We start from the raw sequence: 21,366 nt of genomic DNA, 5'->3' as shown, positions 1-21,366 counted from the left end.
CTGGGAACCAAAGTGTCCCAGGTTCGATCCCCAGCCAGGGTACATGCCTGGGTTGCAGGCCATAACCCCCAGCAACCGCACATTGATGTTTCTCTCTCTCTCTCTCTCTCTCTCTCTCTCTCTCTCTCTCTCTCTCCCTCCCTCTCTCTCTCCCTCCCTTCCCTCTCTAAAAATAAATAAATAAAATCTTTAAAAAATACTAATGGCATATCTCACAGATTTAGAATAAATATTAAAAAAAATTATATGGAAGCAAAAAAGGCCCCAAATGTCCTCAGCAATCTTGAGAAAGAAGAATGAAGTTGGAGCTATCACACTACCAGATATCAAACTATACTAAAAGGCCAGTAATCAAAACTATGGTATTGGCACATGAACAGACATAGATCAATGGAACAAAATAGAGAGCAAGAAATAAATCCATGCCTTTATAGTTAATTAATATTTGACAGAGGACACAAGAACATATGATGAGGTAAAGACAGTCTCTAATAAATGGCATTGGGAAAATACAACAGATACATGCAAAAAAATAAAACTAGACACCTAGCTTACACCATACACAAGAATAAACTCAAAACAGATTAAAGACTTAAATGTAACTTGCAAAACCGTAAAAATCCTAGACAAAAACATAGGCAGTAAAATTTCAGAAATTTTCTTGTAGCAATGTTTTTTGCCAATATATCTCCTAGGGCAAGGAAACAAAGGGAAAATAAACAAATGGGACATTACATCAAATTAAAAATCTTTTGTACAGCAAAAGAAACTATCAACAAAATGAAAAGGGAACCCTCTGAATGGGAGAACATATTCACCAATGATACATTTGATAAGGGGTTAATTTCCAAAATATATAAAGGACTTACACAACTCCACACCAAGAAGACAAACAACTCAATTAAAAAATGGGCAAAGGACCTGAATAGACACTTCTCTGAAGAGGACATACAGACGGCCAATAGACATACTAATTATCTGAGTTTTGCAAATTAAAACCACAATGAGATATCTCTTCGTGCCCATCAGAATGGCCATCATAAACAAATCAACAAACAACAAGTGCTAGCGAGGATGTGGAGAAAAGGAACACTTGTGCACTGTTGGTGGGAATGCAGATTAGTGCAGACACTGTGGAAAACATATGGAGTTTCCTCAAAAAATTAAAAATGGAACTGCTTTATGACCCAGCAATCCCACTTCTGGGAATATATCTGAAGAAACCTGAAATAGTACTTTGAAAGAATATATGCATCCATATGTTAATTACAGCATTATTTACAATAGCCAAGATCTGGAAACAACCCAAGTGCCCATCAGTAGATGAGTGGATAAAAAAGCTGTGGTACATTTACTTGGCCGTAAAATGAAAAAGGAAATCTTCCCTTTTGCGACAGCATAGATGGGCCTGGAGATTATTATACTAAGTGAAATAAGCCAGACAGAGAAAGACAAATACCATATAATCTCACTTATATGTGGAATCTAAATGACCAAGATAAACTGATGAACAAAACAGAAGCAGGCATGGGTACATGGAACAGACTGACAACAAAACAGAAACAGGCATGGATACATGGAACAAACTGACAGCTGTCAGAAGGGAGGGGTGTTGGGTAGCTGGATGAAAGAAGGTGAAGGGATTATGAAAAAAAAAATATATATAAAAAACATAGGCACAGACCACAGAGTGGTGACAGCCAGAAGGAAATGGAGATGGAGATGGGGGAGGAGGAGGTGGGCAAAGGGGGATAAATGGAGACTGAAAGAGACTTTGCCTTGGGTAATGGGCACCCACTGAAGTGTGCAGATGATGTTTTGTTGAGTTGTACACTTGAAACCTGGATGGTTTTTCCATATTATATATATATATATATATATATATATATATATATATATAATTTGTATTGCCAATTTGCCTTTTTAAAAGTGCATGCCTTTTAAAATTCCCACAAACTGTGAATAAATGTGCTTATGTCTCCTGCTAACTAGACTGGGTAGTTTTTTAGTCATTGCCAATCTAATAGGCAAAACAAATAAATAAATTTTATTGTTTGACTTTCACTTTTAATAGTGGAGTTGTCTTTTCAATGTTGAAATTTTTGATTTTTGGGGGTACAGACTCCTTATTTTTGTTTGTTGATTTTTTTTGTTGGATTCTTTTCATTATTTTCTTGCCTTTTTTCTTCAAAATTTGAAGAAAGCAGGCCATAGGCTGGTAAAAAGTATTCTTTTAAAATAAAAATCCCTGGCTTGGGATGTATGTATTCCTAGTTCATATATCTTGGATCTGTACTACAAAAATTCAGAAATCCAAAAAGCCATTAGAATCTGATTTGTAAATTTGGATGCTTATGGGACTCCGTAAGCATGAGACACACCTGTTTAACTGATTCCAAATAGAGAAGTATACAGTGATGGTTTACCATCACTGTATACTTCTCTGGTAAACCTGGTAAACCATCTCCATTTCCTGTCTCTAAAACGTTCACCCTCATTTCTTTCTCTTAGCTTCTCCCACTGACTACTCCAATATTGTTTCCTCCTCCAGCACTCTACTAAACAGAATTTTTCATTACCACTAATGATCTCTGCATTCCTAGATTCAGTGGCCATTTAGTTTCTACCTTACTTGATATCTCAGCATCGCATGAATACAACTGACCACAGTCACCTTGTAGAAACCCTATTCTGTAGATTGTCCCTCTCTGGTCAATCTATCTCTTTTTCAGCTTCAGTATCTGTTGCTGAGCCATTAAATGTGGGCCTTTGTCACATCACATCCTAATCTCCCTTTTCTTCTCAATCTGTAGTCACTTTGCAGTCATTCACCTAGTAGTCTTTTCCAAGGTTGCTATCACCACCTAGATTCAGGCAACTGCCAAAAATGTGCCTCCATCTAGAGCTTATGCTCAATTGCCTGTTCAGCTCAGTACCTCCACTTTGATGTCATGAATTGTCATGTTCTCCCTGCCTGACCCACCTAACTACAACCTCTCGTACTATCTTCCTCAGTGTTTCCCATCTCAGTAAATGGCACCACCTCACTTCAATCTGCTTATCTTAGAAACCAGGGAGTGGAGTGAAGCTGCATCATTACCTCCTCAAGTGCTCAGTATAAAACGTGCTTAACTTTATCATGAAATTAAAAAAAAATTAAAGCACATTATAACTAAAGTAAGTCTTTAAAAATTCTGAGTTTCCCATAGCAATTATAATGGTGATTTTTAAAAAGGAATATCCAATTCTTTGCAGGTCCGTTCTTTGCTGTTGCACTAAGAGCTGTTTGGTAGTTATGCCCTGCCTAGGAGTTAATAGTCAGACAACAAACATCTCCTGTTGAATCTATGTCCTATAAATATTTTAAAATTTGCCTGCTTCTCTCTGGTGCCAATGCCCCATATTCCAATCCAGTGTGACTGCTTACCTGAATTTCTGCAATAGCCTCTGAACCCTCCTCCCTGCTGCATTTTATTCTCCACAAAGCAGCTGGGAAGAATAATTCCAGGAATACATATAACTGATCATATCAATCCACTGCTTGAAAGCCCTCAATGTCTTCCCATTTTCTCTACAAATCAGCCAGGCAGAAAGATTCCAGGAATACACATAACCAATCTTATCAATTCACTGCTTGAAAGCCCTCAATGGCTTGCCATTGTCCTTAGGATAAAATCTCAGCTTCTTAAGAATCTCAAGACCCTGCCACCTTTCCAGAAGCCAGTGTCACCTATTTTAGATCCTGGGAAGTGCCAAGCTCCTTATGAGCCTTGCAAGCAGTTTATAGGTTTACTCTCTGCCTAGAGCTCTCTCACACTTCCAGCTTCTTCTTCCGTTCTTACATTTAAAGTCCTTTCTTCAGATAAGGTATCCTTAACCCCTCATGCTAGGTCAATGCTCCTTGTTAAACACTTTCATAGTAATTCCCACTTTGCTTTTTAAGTGATTATTTGTATACTGGATAGTCTAATCTCCCCTCCCAATTTTAATGCAAACACCCTTTAAAATGTCAGTAACACACTTCCTTATACAAAGGAATTCAGGGATCCTTGAATCCAAATTTGATTCTAAAGCCTATGCCCACAACTACCACATGTACATAAATCTACTCATCTTGGAAGATGGCTTTTTGTCAGTTTTATGATGGCCCAGTGTTGATGTACAGAAAACTAAGGTTTGACTGAAGAAAAATATAACCTCTCTAGCCACATTCTAGAGCAATGATGTTCTGCTGTGGTGAATTCTCTTTGAACCTGTTCTTGTCACAGATTGCTCATCTCAGCCTTCTCCTGTTGGGAGGATACCATGGGGTCATTTAGCATACAGGCTGGACTGGCTAAACTGGCCGAGCTCTCCCATTGTATAGTCTCAACATCCTTAAATGAGGGTAACATTAACCACAATACAGGGCTGTAATAGGGCTGGCTCATTTAGTAAAGGTTTAATGAACATCTAGTATATGCCAGGTTTTGGTTTAGATGCTGGGGATACAAATGCGATTAGGACGTTTAACAAAGCGCCTATCTCATTTAGTTATGAATGGTCGCCATTACTGGTGTTACAGTTCTGCGTGGACGTTTGCCTATGTCACAGAGCTTGAGTGAGAGCATGTGATATTTGTGACGTTTGTCACTTTCCGGACAGTGTCCCTGCGGGGCCTAAATGCCCACCAGAGTTAGGCTTCAGTACTCCAGTGCACAATGGCGTGGCACGTCCACTCCACCCCTCTGGGCCACCAGTAGGTGCGCAGGCTCCTTCGACACCCCGCTGCATCTGCGCCTGCGCCCCATCGGCGGCCCAGCCGCCTTTCCCCTCTGGGCCACCAGAGGGTGCGCGAGCTCCTGCAACAGGCTGCTGCGTTTGCGCCTGCGCCGTACCCGCCGCTAGGCAGCTCCTCCCCTCGGCTCCACTCTCTCCCCGCCCCGCCACGCGACGCTCCACCTTGGTTGCCCTAGGTTGCTGTTTGTTGACTTCCGGGAACTCGGTCGCCTCAGATGCGCACAGTGTCGCTATGGAGGCCCGAGGGGCTTTCACGGCCTGCTTGGTGGCCGAACGGCTACTTTAGGCGCAACCGAATCGACCCCGCTGTCTTCTCGGCCCAGGCGCAGATTCCCCGTATTGCCCTCGGTATGGGGGAACCTGAAGAGGAAGTGCCCGGTGAGTCGCGCCCGCAGTAGTGGCAGCGGGCCCAGAGGGAGGGTCCGCGGGAGGGCGAGTGGCTAGGCCCCGCCTCCAGGCCGGCCCCATTAGCGGCTTGTCCCCGGCCGCGGACACCTGACTAGGGCCAGAGCTGTAAGCGCACCCCTGGTAAAGACTAAGGAGCGAGGAAAGGCAGGGAGGGACCTGAGGGGGAACGACGTCAGAGGGGGAGGGTGTCTGTCTTTTTTGTTCTTGTTTTTAGTCCTCTCTCCACCCGAGGATATGTTTATTGATTTGAGAGAGAGAGGAGGGTGGGAGGAAAGAAAGAAACATCGAAGTGAGAGAAAGAAAGAAACATCAGGGGTTGCCTCCCGTACTGCCCGGACCGGGAAGCGAGCCCTTTTGCTATACGGACGAGGCTCCAACCAGTTGAGCCACTCAAGTCTTTTTTGTTCTTTTAAAATAAGATTTATATGAGTTTCTTGAAGTTGGAGGCAGTTTTTACCTCCCTGTAAGCTTCCCCAGATTCCTTCTAAGTCTCCAGGATCCAGTTATGTATTGAATACCTTAAAGGATGGGTGATTAGGGGACACGAGGTAAAAGAGGATGGTGAAAACGACTTAGAGAACAGAGTTGAAGAAGGAGCCATTAGTGAGGTTTTTTTAAAAGACTTTTTTTAAGTCTCAAAATACACTTCATGTTGTGACGTCATAATACTGCGTACCAGAAATAGAGGTTTCATGAAGCAGTACTTACTCTAACCACTTGGGATGTACTCAGATATTTTCTATAATACATTTCTTTAAAAATGCTCATTGTGACCCACTAAATTGATTTTGTGATCCACTAATCAGTCACGACTAACAGTTGGAACAAAAATACTGGGTTAGAGCAGAATCGTGCATTCACTGAAATAAGTACTAATTTTCTATGACGCTCTTGATTCTACCATAGATTCCTGTCCTCTTGGACAGGGGTTCACAGCTTAGTGAGGGATACAAGAGAAACAAAATGACAATGCTCATACAGTTTGGCAATAGGTGGCCAGGGCACCAGAGCAGAGACACCAAACCCTGACTTGGGTTGAGGGTATCAGGGAACATTTTCCTAGGGAGCCAGGGCAGGAAAAAGCAGTTAAAATTATTCATTCTAGGGAAACTCAGAGCCTATTTTAGGCCTACCTGGCCTACCACATCTCAATTATCAGTTAGAAATTAGATGCGTCACAATTGTTCTCAAAAGGTTTTCCATGTGCCTAGTCTCATGCATTAATATTTATTATTAATACTTATGTTCACTATGTTTTCCTTCCTGGTACCCATTAGTTTTGTTATGTGTGATCATGCTCTGAGATTTCCTTAAAGGCTGGATCTGGCCTCCTATTTGGGTGTGCACTTGTATTAAATGATTATTGGTGACTGGTAGGGGGTTTTGGCCTCCAAAATGGTACTGGGTCAAAGATCCTACATCCTGGTGATGTTACTGATGAAACTCAATACTATCCTGTTTCTGTGTGTGGAGAAAACGCTCAGTAAGGGGCTAGATCATGAGGTGGTAACCAGAATGAGTAGGTCCGCCTGGTGACAGCAGGACTATTTGCAATTGAAGACTGCCCTCCTTGTGATAGTATATGTCTTACTTTATACCAGTAAATTAATAATACATAATTTATCAGAGTTCATATATAAAATTAGAATGAGGTCTGAGGAGTAAGAAGACTGAATTAATAGAGAGGAAGGAGGGTATAAACAGTTTCCTAGCAGAGGCAAAGCTATCATGAGACAAGGAATATTAATAAATTACTGAGAAAATGGTACCAGGCAATATAGTAAAAGCTGTAAATTAAAAACTATCATATATTTGCAGATTCGGGTGCTGTGTTTACATTTGGAAAATCTAAATTTGCTGAAAATATGCCCAGCAAATTCTGGTTTAAAAATGATATACCTATATATCTTGCATGTGGAGATGAACATACTGCTGTTATTACAGGTTAGTATTAAAGTCTTAAATATTATAGATGTACTGTGTTTTAAACATATTGAAAATAACCTAGAAAAAGTGAAAATAATCAAGGTGGTCTTGTTTTTTTTATTTTGCCAGAGAATTTTTGACAAATTGATTCAAGTCTTAAATTTCAAGTTTTCCTTAGTGTATTTAAATATGATTTTCAATACACACAACTTTCTTAGAATAAATCTATTTTAATAGATCTATACAATAAAAAAATTATTACTGTATATTCTTAGAAACTCTCTTACACCTAACAGAGTCTGGCTGTAGGTATATGGATGAGGTAACCTGTTTCAACATGGAAAACAATGACACCTTAAATGTATCATTTTTATTAATTTATAATAACTTCATCTCATATTACTTTATATTGAAAATGTTTCAATTTATTTCTTTTTCTTTTCCACCAGGAAATAATAAACTTTACATGTTTGGCAGTAACAACTGGGGCCAGTTAGGATTCGGATCAAAGTCAGCAGTTTGCAAACCAACATGTGTCAAAGGTTTGGGATCTTTTCTCCTTTATCAGTTTAAATACTTAACAAACTAAAATAGTTTCATATTGATTGTGTCGTTCTTTAATATGATATTATAAATAATACAGCCTTTAGTTCTTTATTTTCTGATATTTTCTTGAGATTTATTGGCATTTAACATTATTTTTATGATATTTAGAACTACTATTACACATTAGGATCTAAAAGTCACATTGATTTTAAACCCGGATGCTACAAAAGTAATAATTCTGCTATATTGCACTTGAACATTCTTTTCTCTCACTGTTTGTAAATCTACTTAAATATTACTATTCTATATACAGAGAGCGAAAATATGTTAGAATTTTGGGCTCTGTCTTAGTGACCTTTGCAGCCAGTTATGCAAGCACTTAGGATATGTTCTATAAAGGTTTTTTTAAATGTGTAAATGAACTAATGAAGAACTTTAACAAAGGTATATGCCTATGAATATTGGACTTACAGTGTTTCATTGAGTGGGGTAAAAGGTAAAATTGATGATGGTGATCACAGATTAGGAGAAAGATTGGGTTGGTACTGGAGGCAGCATGACAGAATGCAGTGGCTCTCTGCACGTATTACTTACCTATGGAGTTTTTAATAATATATAGAAGCCTAGGTCATAACTCAGACCTACTGATTCAGAGTCTCCAGTGGTAGGGCTAAGCTATGTATATTTTTCTCAGAACTCTCCTGGTTACATTTTAAAGATTTTATTTATTTTTAGAGAGAGGGGAAGGGAGGAAGAAAGAGGAGAGAAATATCGATGTGAGAGAGAAAAATTGATTGGTCGCCTCTCATATGCACCCCGATCGAGAACCAAACCCACAACTCAGGCATGTCTCCTGACTGGGAATTGAACCTGCCACCCTTTGCTTTGCTGGAGGACACCCAACTAACTGAGCCACACCCCAGTCAGGGCTTTCCTGGTTATTTTGATGTACAACTAGTTCTGAAAACTTTTGGTTTAGTTGACTTTACAGTCAGATAGACTTGGGTTTAAATCTCAGCTCTACCACTTATTTACCATTTGACTTATATTATTTATCATTTTTATAACCACTTCATATATTAATTGTTGTATTTTTAGCTTTAAAACCTGAAAAGGTGAAACTTGCTGCCTGTGGACGGAACCATACTCTAGTTTCAACAGGTATGGCATTCAATTTGTATGACTTCCTGCCCAGTTTGAGGTCTTGTTCCAGTACATTTGTGACTTTGTAAAATTAATAGAAGTGACACCTTGGTAACAACAGTAGGATTTTTAAAAATGGAGATGGATAGTACACTTGTTTGCTTTTGACAATATGCAGATAAATGGTAAATGGCTGAAGAAAAAGCTTGTTTCCTTGGATTATGTCAGGGGGCAGCATCTCCCCCCTGCACACATCAGGGGGTAGTTGTTCCTGTTCGTGTTCTTCCTTTTCTGAGGGTGAGTGGGAGCCAAACCCACCCTCACAAAAACCTCTATTAATGTGAATCAGCACAATTTCAGTTAAAATCTAAACAGCTTCTGTGTGTGTATAGAAATTGACAAGATGATTCTTTTAAAAAAATTTTATTTATTTAGTTTTAGAGAGAGGGGAAGGGAGGGAGAAAGAGAGGGAAAGAAACATCGGTGTGGTTGTGTCTCATGTGCTCCCTACTGGGGATCTGGCCTGCCACCCAGGCATGTGCCCTGAGTGGGAATTGAACCGGCAACCCTTTGGTTTCCAGGCAGGTGCTCAAATCCACTGAGCCACACCAGCCAGGGCTGGCAAGGTGATCCTTAAATTTGTGTGTGTGTAGTGGTTGGCAATGTGATTCTTACATTTATATGGAAAAGCAAAGGACCTAGAATGACCAAAACAATTTTGTAAAGAACAAAATTAGAGGACTAGCGCCACCTGAGTTCAAGACCTACTGCAAAGATACAGTAATTGAGAGTATGCTATTAGCAAAAAGATAGATAAAGATTAATGGAACAGAACAGAATCCAGAAATAGATTCATACGCATATGCCCAACTAATGTTTGACAAAGGTACCAAGACAATTCAATTGAGACAAAGTAGTCTTTTCAACAAATGCTCCTGGAACAATTAGATATTTAGGCTCTGGCCATTGACCAATCCTTCCTACCTCCTTTCCCTTCCACAAAGTTTCTGTCTTTAGGCTATTTTCCTTGCCTTGATTCCTCCTCACCTCTCCACCCTGTTCAGACTTTTCTTGCTGAAATGTCTTTTCCTTGGATTCTTATCTTTTAAGATTTGGTGTAAGCCTGACTTCTTCCAATGGAGCTTTTGGTGGCTATTCAACTTTTTACTCATGTGGTCTCTGAACTGCTAAGTATTTCACCAACTTGGGTTTGCTCCATATGTGTAAATTGTGTGGTCCAATTCCATTTGAAAGCTAGTTTCATTTCTCTCAGTTAGGATTTTTTTTTTAAATCTCATTTTTAGACCTGGCTGGTGTGGCTCAGTGGATTGAGTGCCCTTTGGTTTGCAAAGGGTTGCCAGTTCAATTCCCAGTCAAGGCACATGTCTGGGCTGCAGGCCAGGTCCCCAGAAGGGGGTATGTGAGAGGCAACCAAACATTGATGTTTCTCTCCTTCTCTTTCTTCCTCCCTTTCCTTCTCTCTAAAAATAAATAACATCTTTTTTTAAAATCTCATTTTTAATTTGTACTGATTCAGTCTGGTTTTGCCCTCAATTTCCCCTATTATTTAGTGAGGCTTTGACTTCATATGCATTTTTATGACAGATATCACTGTTTTTTTAATATGTATATGTCTCAAAAAATCTTTATTCATAACTTACTGGTAATATTTATTATGTAGGCATAATATACTTCTTACTTAATTAATAAAGTAATTAACATATTTATAGTGCTTCCAATGAACCAAATGCTGTTCTAAGAATATTATAAATGTTAACTAAGTTAAACTTTATAACTGCTCTATAAAGTAGGCACTGTTATTAGCTCTGTTTTACAGATAAGGAAAAAGAGACAGGGAAGGGTTAAGTACAGCTTGCTCGAGGTTACTGAGCTGATAAGAGGCAAGCCAGAATTTGCAGCCAGGAAATATGGCTCTGGAGTCCTTTCTTCTAAATACAGTGTTGTACTGCTTTTCTATTTAGCTATAAAATTTAAAAAATTATACAACATAGACTTTCCATGTTTCTAATATATTCTTCTTGAATTTGTCTCATTTTACTTATTTGTTACTTATATCTTAGCTTTAATGGGTATGGAAGTTAAAATTAATGAACCGTATCTCTTTTAAAATAGTTTGATTTGGATTGTAAACTAACTTGGAAATTACTGTCTTCTTTTCTGCTCTGAGTTAATAAAGTGCTGCATGAGTAAAAAAATACATTCCACACATTGTGTGCATTTCAATTGCTACTGGGACTCTGGAATGATTTGTAAAATCTCACAAAAATGTATAGCCTTGCTTGTTTTACTTCATTTTTGACAATGAAATGAAGTTATGCACCAAATTATAGGGTAATGTCAGCTTTCAACTTTCTTCACTGTTAATAGAGGAAATATCTGGTGTACACTGGCTTTTCTCATAAAAATGATGACTGCAGTTTACTGATGTTTTCTGTGTGCAGAAGGAGGCAAAGTATATGCAGTTGGAGGAAATAATGAAGGCCAGCTAGGACTTGGTGACACTGAAGATAGAGACACTTTTCATCTAATCGAGTTTTTTACATCCCAGCATCAGCTTAAACAGCTCTCCGCTGGATCTAACACTTCAGCTGCACTAACTGGTGAGACTTTTTTCCATTTCAAGCTAGGGCACATCCCTTTCCTTTCGACTAGGATGTATGAACTCAGTAAATTGAAGAGAGCATTGCCATTTAGTTTTGTTTCATTGGTGATGTGTTCTCAGAAGGCATTTAAAATAGAACTTTAAACCATGACATATATTGCAATTTTATGCTTATTTAGAGTTAGATGTCAACATACACTTTGAAGATAATTGATAAATAAATTCTTAGCTATGTTTCTATCTACTCATATTCTTATGAGTAGATATTCTTCAATATTATTTTCATTGAATGTTCTGAAATTATACTTACAGCTTTAATGAAGTTACTTTCAGAAACATCATAGAAATCTGTTGGATATATGTTGTTAAAGTAAAATTTGTAATGGCCATATATCTCTCTGCCTCCTTATTAAGAGCCTATATGAGGAACTTCTTTAAAATTTGGATCTAAGATAAACCTGTTCTCACTAAAGAAGCTGCTGTTGTGCTTCTTTGTTCCAGTCTGGAGAACTGTTCCAGAACTTACAGTGTTGCTCTGGCTGTCAGGAGAGCCAGAGTCAGCTGTGAGGCTCTATCCTTCAGTTCAGTCAGTAGCACAGTTAACGTTTTGACATCTTTTTGTTGGTTCTTATTTTCAGTTTTTCTTTTATTTGCCTTATTGTTAAATCAAAGATTGATTCTTTCTTCAATTTTTTTAAAGATTGTATTTATTTATTTTCAGAGAGAGGGGAAGGGAGGGAGAAAGAAAAGGAGTGAAACATCAGTGTGTGGTTGCCTCACACACACCCCCAACTGGGGACCTGGCCTGCAACCCAGGCATGTGCCCTGGCTGGGAATCGAACTGATGACACTTTGGTTCGCAGGCCAGCACTCAGTCCACTGAGCCACACCAGCCAGGGCCAAAGATTAATTGTTAAATTAATTAAAAGGTAAATAAGTCTAGATGATTTCTTTCTAAAATACTTTCCTCATTTAGCTTTTCCAGACATCAAAAACCCTATCAGAAAGAACATAGTTTAACCTGTATTTGAGATACTATGCATGCTAATATATTTCCTGATCCTCTGAAGCTAGGTTATATGTTTCAAGTCTAAATTGTAAAAAATAAATAAATAAATAAATAAATAAATAAATAAAGTTAGGGAAATCCATTTATTTGTTTTTATTTAAAGCATCATTTCCTCTGTGTTCTCAGAGCCAGGTCTTCTAGGCCCTTTTGACCTGGGACTTACTTCCCAGGGGATGATGTCCAATGTGACTCATGGTGTCATTTAGTTCAGTTGCAGGTAGACTGTGTGAAAGGAAGAAACCATTTTCTGTTTAGAGGCATTAAAATAAGAAAAGGTTATTATAGGAAAGGACATTCTGTCATTGCTATTAAGATAAAAATATGGACATGACTAAAGTGATTTACATCACGTTAGTTTCTGTCCTTTATCATTATAGAAGCATTTTGTACTAGATATTGAACTGTTAAGTAGCTAGCTGGTATAAATGTCTTAGGAGTACTTTTCTTTCCAGCATATAATTTTTCTAAATTACAGAATAAATGAGGCATTATAAACACAATAATTCATACCCCTGCCACTTTTTAAACCTTTATTCCTCCTTGTATTTTCTTTTTAGAAGATGGAAAACTTTTTGTGTGGGGAGAAAATTCTGAAGGGCAGATTGGCTTAAATAATGTATCTAATGTGTGTGTTCCTCATCAAGTGACCTTTGGGAAACCTATTGCCTGGATCTCTTGTGGATATTACCATTCAGCTTTTGTAACAAGTAAGACAGAACATTTTGGATTCATCATGTTATCTACCATTTCTGAGTTCTTAGTTAATAATAAAATGATATAGCGTTCTACAGTTCCATAGAAATGCCATGTTAGTCTATGTGATGAAATAATTTTGGTCTGCTTTAACAATATTTCTCCATTTCAGTAATGAGAGTTTATCATTTCAAACTCTCTGATTTGGTAACTTTTTTAATGAAATTAGGTACATTAGAAAAACAAAATTTATATGTTAGAAACCCTTTTAAGTTTTGGATCTCAAACTTGTTGGAATAATTTGGCATGAAAAATAAGACCTGTGGCCCACTTTCCTCTGGATCTACTTGCCTATGTACTTTGACCTATTCTACTCTTGTCCTGATACTTTGCTTTTATTGTTTTAATAAATGAAGCATAGACTTGCAATGTGTGAACAAGGATAAAGACTAGATGGAAAAGAAGAGATGTCAACATAGAATATGATTTCCTTTGGTGGGATTTTTCTCAGCATACTCAATTTCTCCCTTTCCTGTGCTCACTGGCAACTGTTTCTACCTTAGTTAAAATTTTTGAAATACTGAACTCTATTATAGTCTACATCTACACTAGTAATAATAGAAGTGTGATCATGGCTTTCCATCCCATTGATGGTTTTTCTAACAGTAAAATAGCTAGAGGAAATAGTTTTGTGGTCCCTCTTGGACCTCTTTCTCCCTAAATTTTTGCTTTATATGTTTATTCCTTATTCCATATACCTCGGTTTCAGTTTTAGAAAGTTCCAATCGACTCATCTCAGTGCTGCTCTGACTTACCAGTGAATTGGAAGCAGCTTAGTACCAAGAGATGGCAAAATCCACCTTGGTTGGTATTATTCACCACTGTATCAGTTTTTATCTTGAACAAGCTGTTAATCAATAAATATTGTCAAATGAGGAAGTAAATGAATGAATGACCAATTAATTGTGTTTCTTGGGGCAATACTACCTACAGACGTATTAGTAACTTTAGGGTCCTGGGTTTGGTGTAGTCTGTGCTCACTTTGTTCATAAAACAAGTCAAAAAAGGAAAGAAAAACACAAATATAAAAACAATAAAAAACAAGCAAAAGCATTGTCTTATACTTAGGTTTTAATAAAACTTCCAGAATCACTTTTATAGTTAAACTCTGCCTTAGCCAGTGAGGGAAGAAGTAGAATTGAATTGTTTGTCTTAACCAACAAGTCTTAAATGGAGCTTCTTTGCTTTGTTTTATTGTTTTCATGTCTTTAAAAAATAGCTTAATTGAGATACAGCTTACGTATAATACAATTCACCCATATTAAGGTATGGAGAGCACCAGGAATTTATAGACAGAGGTGCAATGGGACTCTTCTGGGCTTAGTAATTCATTTCATATGAGAAGCAAAAGGCATGGGAAAAGGGGAAGGGTGCTGACTTACTGAACACCTCTTCTGTGCCAGTGTTTGCTACATACTTCATAAAAAACTTGTGAGAAATCATTATAGCTATGTCTGTAGTATTTGTCCAAGTTTTTTAGGTAAAATATAGTTGGCATACATTATTATATTAGTCTCATGCCTGAGCAAGTTTTAAGTAGCGCATCCCATGTGTATTGGATGTCCTACAATGTCTCTAAGTTCTATGACTTGCTGGAAGGACTGTCAAGCTTCTATAGCAGGTTACACTCATGGCTAAGATTTATTACAGCAAAGGATACAGAACAAAAGCAACAGGAAAAATAAATGTACCAGTGGAGTCTAGTCAGGTCCAGCATAGGCTTCTTAGTTCTTCTTCTTCCTAGATCACATAGAACATGCTTTGTCTTTGGCAGCAAGCTTCAGGGACATGTGTGGAATGTCTCTGCCCAGGGGAGCCCACTTAGTCTCAAAGTCTGATATGCAGGGCACTGATTAGGTAGGCATATCCTCCTAGCAGCTGGCCACAGCATATGACACTCAGGTCCCTCAACAGTGAAACCAGGTATACCTCATCAGTGTTGATGTTTGTGCACAGCAACCCTAAGAAGCTAAGCTGGCATAATTTATTGTTCCAGGTGTGCATAACAAAATCACCAATCACTGACATAAAGAACATTTCAGGGGCCATATTCCCGGGGGTTGGTCAGTGGTCAATCATAGTTCTCTTGGAGAGGTGCAGTTAATAAGCAACAAGACCTGCTGTGTTACCTCCTTCCTCACACCAATGGTGATACATTCTGTGTCATTCTTTAGACTAGATTGTATATTTACAAAGGTTTTTTAATTCCTACTTTATAGAGCTCACTTCAGTTCATAGAAGTGAATAAGAGAAATTTCTTACTTTTAAGAAGTTCATAGTCATAGTGAGGTAACTGTAATAACAGAAGCAAGTCAGTAGTGGTATTGACAAGCCAGTGATTATATGTTGGTTTTCTTGATAAGAATCTTTGTGGAGGAAGTACCATCTATCAGTAAAATCTGTTATCTTAAGACTCTTAAGATATATTTACTCAGCTTTCTGAACTGAGTAAATATATTGAATTTACTGAGTTTCATTAAACAAATTTAATAAAAAGCAATTATTCATTCATATATTCAACAATTATTCATTACATGCTCAGTGTACTAGATAGATACTCTGCTAGATTTTTGGAATACCTTAATGAGCACAATAAAATCTGTGTCCTTGTGGGGGCTTAATGTCTAGTTATTTTGCTTTGTTTTTTTTTTAATTAAAGATTTTATTTATTTTTAGAGAGGGGAAGGGAGAGAGAGAGGGAGAGAAACATCAATGTGTGGTTTCCCCTCATGTGCCCCCTACTGGGGACCTGGCCCGCAACCCAGTCATGTGCCCTGACTGGGAATCTAATCAGTGACCCTTTGGTTCATAGGCTGGCACTCAGTCAACTGAGCCACACCAGCCAGGGCTCATTTTGCTTTATTAAAAGGAAGTAGAAGTAAGATAGTCCTCGCTCTTTTGTTAAACAGCTAAAATAATTTTCCAGTTGTTTCTTAGTAGTAACAGTTGTGAATTATTTGTGAAAATTTTAGACTAGAATAATCAAAGGGAAAATAAAATTTGGCTTTCTTTCCTCACCATATAGTAGAAATATTTCAAGAAAAGTCAAATTTATTAAGTTGATGTTTTCTACATTTTTTATTGAACATGAGAATGTGTACTAAAAAGGCCAGTGTCTTATTCATATTTATGTCATCATTGATCACTGTTATTTTCCTTTAACAGGGGACGGAGAACTCTATACATTTGGAGAACCTGAGTGTGGGAAGTTAGGTCTTCCCCAAGAGCTACTGATGAATCACAGAGTGCCCCAGCTGGTGACTGGAATTCCTGAGAAAGTGCTCCAAGTAGCTTGTGGTGGAGGGCACACTGTGGTTCTCACAGGTATGTGGGGACCCTGCTGATCTGTTTCTTACTTTCTGTGGTGGCCAATGAAAAAAAATTTAATATATTTTTTATTGTGGTAAGAACACTAATCATCTAACTTACCCTCTTAAGTGATTTTTATTTTTATTTTTTTATTGTTCATGCTATTACAGTTGTCCCTACGTTTTCTCCCTTTGCTCACCTCCACCCAGCCCCAACACTTCCACTTCCTCAGCCAATCCCCATATGGTTGTCCATGTCCATAGGTCATGCATAAATGTTCCTTGGTTAATCCCTTCACTGTCTTTTATCCAGTTTCCCTCCCTCTGGCAGCTGTCGGTCTGTTCCATGTATCTGTACTTCTGTTTGTATTTTGTTTGTTAGTTTATTGTGCTCATCAGATTCTACATATAAAGTGAGTTTGTAGAATACAATATTATCTATAGGCACAATGTTGTATGGTGAATTACTAGAACTTGCCTTGCATAGCTAAAACTTTTATACACATTGATCAGCAACTCTCCTATTCTCCTTCCCAGCTACTAGCAACCACAATTCTAGTCTCTGCTTCTATGAGTTTGGCTATTTTAGATAGCTCATATAAATTGACTTTGGATCTTTTCTTGTTAAGAGTCTCACCTTTTATTCCTGTAGTTAATATACATTTCTGGCCAATGGAAGAATTTCTTGAGGAAAAATGAATTTTGAATTGTTTTCACTAACATAACTGATGTTTTTATGATCTTAACACCTTTAATGGCAACAAATGACAGTGCTTTTAGCTCAGTTTCAAAAACAGAGTGTTTTCCATATGTATATAGAAATACTTGTTTTTCCTATATATTGCAAATATATGTTTTTCATATATATGTGTATATGTATTCCATATTTATCAAAAATTGACTTTTTCTGAAATATTTTCTTTTGGAGAAGCGCCCTTGTCATGCTGTTTTCTACAGTCATTGATAATTCTTTTCTCTGTGGCATTCACCATGTATAACTTGGTGATTCCCTTGTGATTTTTATGTTCTGTTATAGTAATTCATTAAAAATGTTAAGATTTTAAATTATAGGTAATAAAAGAAAGTTAGAACCTCAATAGTAATATCAGTTTTGGCTTCTGAGTTTGGTATTTGGTATAATATGTCATTTCTCAGGATTCTAGTTAATGTATTAAGATATACTTACTACTTGATAATATGCTTACTAAATTGATGTTCCTATATTCGACATTATCTTTATTTAAATGAGTAGTATAGATGTAATGCAATTAGGTAGTGAATTACGACTTTTTTTTTGGTTAGAAAGAAGTGAACAGTTTCTGAAATCACCATTAATATTTAGTAACCTAAAGTTGGAAGTATTCTAGATAAATATTGAATAATATCCAGTTTTCAGATGATATACTTAATATTGCAAGGTGATTGAGCAATATTTTATCTTTAGATTTTCCTCTCTAACATAGTTTTTCCTTGGCTTCTTTTTCTTTATTATTTTCTTAGTCCTCATCTGAGGATATGTTTTACTGATTTTAGAGAAAGAGGAAGCGGGGTCGGGGGGAGAGAGAGAAAGAGAAACATCAGTGTGAGAGAGAAGCACCAAGCAGTTGCCTCCTGTATGTGCCCTAAAAAGGGATCAAACCTGAAACCTAGGTATGTGCTTAGACCCAGAAGTCAAACCCACGACCTTTTGGTGTATGGAATGGTGTTCCAACCAACTGAGCTGCCCGGCCAGAGCTCCTTGACATTTTGTCATAGTTCTAGTCATGCTTATTAAGATATGGTTTACCAGAATTATAATTTCCAGATGGAATCTTTTTCCAAGTTAGAAATAATTTTTTTCATGGGAAATAATTTTGAGGCTTAAGATTTTTTAAAATTTTTGCTGACAAAATGAATTTTCATATATTCTCCAAAAGATTTATTTTAGGAATTAAAATTTGAAATTAATCTTTATAAATTATCTGAAAATTCATTCTATAGCCAGAAATGCAACTTATCTTTATATTGTATATTTTATGTAGTTTGTACAAAAATTACAGAAAATATTAATTTATTAGGTGACTGTTCTAAAGGATACAAACACTGATTATATAATAATGTCATTCAACCATACATTGTAAAATATATTCATGTATTATAAAATGAACACCAAGGTCATTTATGGTACTTTTCATTATACTTAAAATTAAAAATGCTCTTAAGTGTGATGTTTTCTTACAATATTATAGACATTTAGCTTCCTGTGGACTTTGTTTTGTAGTTCAGAACTATGTTGTCAGAAATTGTTTGTTTTGAGTATATTTTTGCATACTTTGCAATCTCATAGACCAGTAAAATTTTTATATTTTAAGGTTTTTGTTTTATAAAATATAAGGATGAACATATGGTTGCCAGCTTTCGATTTTCATTTGGCTAAATATGGACATTGCAAACAATACAGTTTTCACCATTATATCATAAAATAAGGGGAATTTTTCATAACAAAAATTAAAAAGCTCTTAATTTTATAGTAAAAGACACACCCTTATATTTTATGTTTATTTGTATGGAAAATTCAGTATTTCCTTATTTTTCACATTTCTCCATGGACCCATGAGAGCTTTATTATGAGCTTGCCCTGGTGAGAAAACTATATTCTCATTACAGTGGACACAGTGTGGGCAGAAAGGTTAAATATTTAGTCCTGAGAAAAACTTGACCTGAAGAATGTATTGACAAATAGTTTTATTAAGTATGAAATTGAATACATAAGAGTCATAGAATACTTTGCAAGACCTTTATGGAAAGAAAAGCAAACCTGTTCTAAATTACTCCCTTCACTAAAGCAAAGGGCTTAGATTAGATGATTCTGGGGGCGGGTCTTCCCCAGTGTTGTTTTTCCTTGTGTCTATAACTCTGATCTTAACATCTATTTAGGTATAATTCATTAAAATACTGTAAAGGTAATTTAAATTATCTCATTGCGAATGAATGTATTTAAAACATAATATTTAAATATGACTATGATAGGTTAGAAAATATAACTGCTGGTTGTAGTGATGGGTGATAGTATGATTAGTTTCTCCTTAGAATTAGGGAAACAATGGATTTCTATTGAGAAAGTGTCAGACTGGAACTTGGACAACCTAAGTGAGGCAGAGTGTAGATGCTATCTTGTATGTCATCCACAGCAGTTACAAAAAGACAAGAAAAGCCTGATTATAAGATGGGGTCCTCAGTGAAATCTGGATCCCAAGAAAAATAAGAACTTAAATTCTCCAGATTATGTTTGGACAAGCTAAGATCTTTGCAGGGTAACAAATTACTAGTCACAAAATCAAATGTATTCTGTGAAATTACAGTAGTATTGATCTGAAGCCAACTAATAAAAATCTGTTTCTCTAATATAATATTATTTTTAACATTGAATTACATTGTTAAATGTTACAAAGGTGATATGACCAAAATTTATAATAGTTGTTATACATAATGGTCTTAAATGAAAGAGTCTTAGGTCATTGAAAAAAAAAACAGAAACTATTGTCATCGTTAATCATCCAAGCACCTGAAAGTGAACCTAACAGGATAATGTGAATCAGGCTGCCTAAATGGCCTGATTTTATAAGCCAATATAAAACAGCTTAAGAAACTTAAGTAATTGTTGGCCAGCTAAAGATAGACAATTGTTTTAATTTATCTGCCATTTTATATTAAGCTGAACATTTAGAACTGGAGATATGCCATGTGATGATTAATTAAATTAAGAGATGGTATTTTTTATACTAATAAGCAGCAATTTTGTAATTGTTTCATTGTGGCTTTATATCCTTGATATAACATATCTCTTAAGAATTAAAACCTATATGTCTTATTTATGAAATAAACATGCTTTTCAGACAGAAAAAATATAAGGCCATGATAGTAGATAGTTATATGTTCATTAGTATCTTCCATTGTCAGAATAAGATGAGTCGATTAGAGAATTACTTTTTAGAAAAATGTTCTTTTTCTAATTTATTTTTTATTGAATTTATTGGGGTGACACTGGCTAATAAAATTATATAGGTTTCAGGTATACAGTTATGTAATACATCATCTGGATACTGTATTGTGTTTTTATCACCCCAACTCAGGTCTCCTTCATCACCATTTATCCCCCCTTTACCCTCTTCTACCTCCCCCTACTCCCTACCTTCCCTCTAGCAGTACTGTTGTCTATGTCCATGAGTCTTCCTGTTTTTCTTTGCTTAATCCCTTCACCCTTATCACCAAGCCACTAACCTTCTCCCCTCTGACAGCTGTCTTCTGTTCTTTGTATCCATCAGTGTCCACTTTGTTGGTTTATTTGGTTCATTAGATTCCACATATAAGTGAAATCCTATGGTACTTGTCTTTTTCTGACTGGTATATTTCACTTAGTATAATACTCTCAAGGTTCATCCATGCTGTTACAAAAGGTACAATTCTCTTCTTTTTTATGGATGAGTAGTAGTCCACTGCAGCTTTTACAACTGAATGTCCTATTATTTTTTTAAAACTGTCTGAATGTTTTCTCATTTAATCCTTACAGAAACTCTGTTAGAAAGGGATTATAATATCAGAGAATTTTAGTACCTTTCCTACTTGCCACAGCTAGTAATAATAATGCAGATTTGGGCTCCTGCCTGAATCCAAAGCTCTTTTTCTTCTTTGTAGCAGGAGAAGCAATGTATTGAACTCTGGAAAAGTAAACTGATATAATAAACACTGTGCTTCTTAACATAGTGGCCATCGAGAGTTATGTGTCTAAAATGACTCATCACCACTCATTTTTCCTGTTTTTGTGTTTTCCC

At 36.7% G+C, this 21,366-nt stretch overlaps 1 protein-coding gene across 6 annotated transcripts in view; it reads left to right on the top strand.

Moving 5' to 3' along the window:
• Positions 1-4,927: 4,927 nt before the first annotated feature.
• Positions 4,928-21,366, top strand: part of RPGR (retinitis pigmentosa GTPase regulator) — a 50,162-nt gene continuing 33,723 nt past the window's right edge. For 3 of the 6 annotated variants that reach the window (XM_036016855.1, XM_036016857.1, XM_036016854.1), the window contains exons 1-7: positions 4,929-5,157; positions 7,006-7,131; positions 7,563-7,655; positions 8,758-8,820; positions 11,265-11,423; positions 13,052-13,201; positions 16,413-16,571. In XM_036016855.1, the coding sequence (XP_035872748.1) occupies positions 4,995-5,157; positions 7,006-7,131; positions 7,563-7,655; positions 8,758-8,820; positions 11,265-11,423; positions 13,052-13,201; positions 16,413-16,571 (913 nt within the window). In that variant the 5' untranslated portion in view covers positions 4,929-4,994. Of the gene's footprint in view, positions 5,158-7,005; positions 7,132-7,562; positions 7,656-8,757; positions 8,821-11,264; positions 11,424-13,051; positions 13,202-16,412; positions 16,572-21,366 lie in introns of all 6 variants that reach the window. The other 3 variants (XM_036016858.1, XM_036016860.1, XM_036016859.1) reach the window with 3 other exon arrangements.

The sequence above is a fragment of the Phyllostomus discolor genome, chromosome X, assembly GCF_004126475.2.
Source record: "Phyllostomus discolor isolate MPI-MPIP mPhyDis1 chromosome X, mPhyDis1.pri.v3, whole genome shotgun sequence".
NCBI classification, from domain to species: Eukaryota; Metazoa; Chordata; class Mammalia; order Chiroptera; family Phyllostomidae; genus Phyllostomus; species Phyllostomus discolor.
The sequence above is the reverse complement of the archived record's forward strand: the minus strand, read 5'-3'. Positions and strand labels throughout refer to the sequence as shown.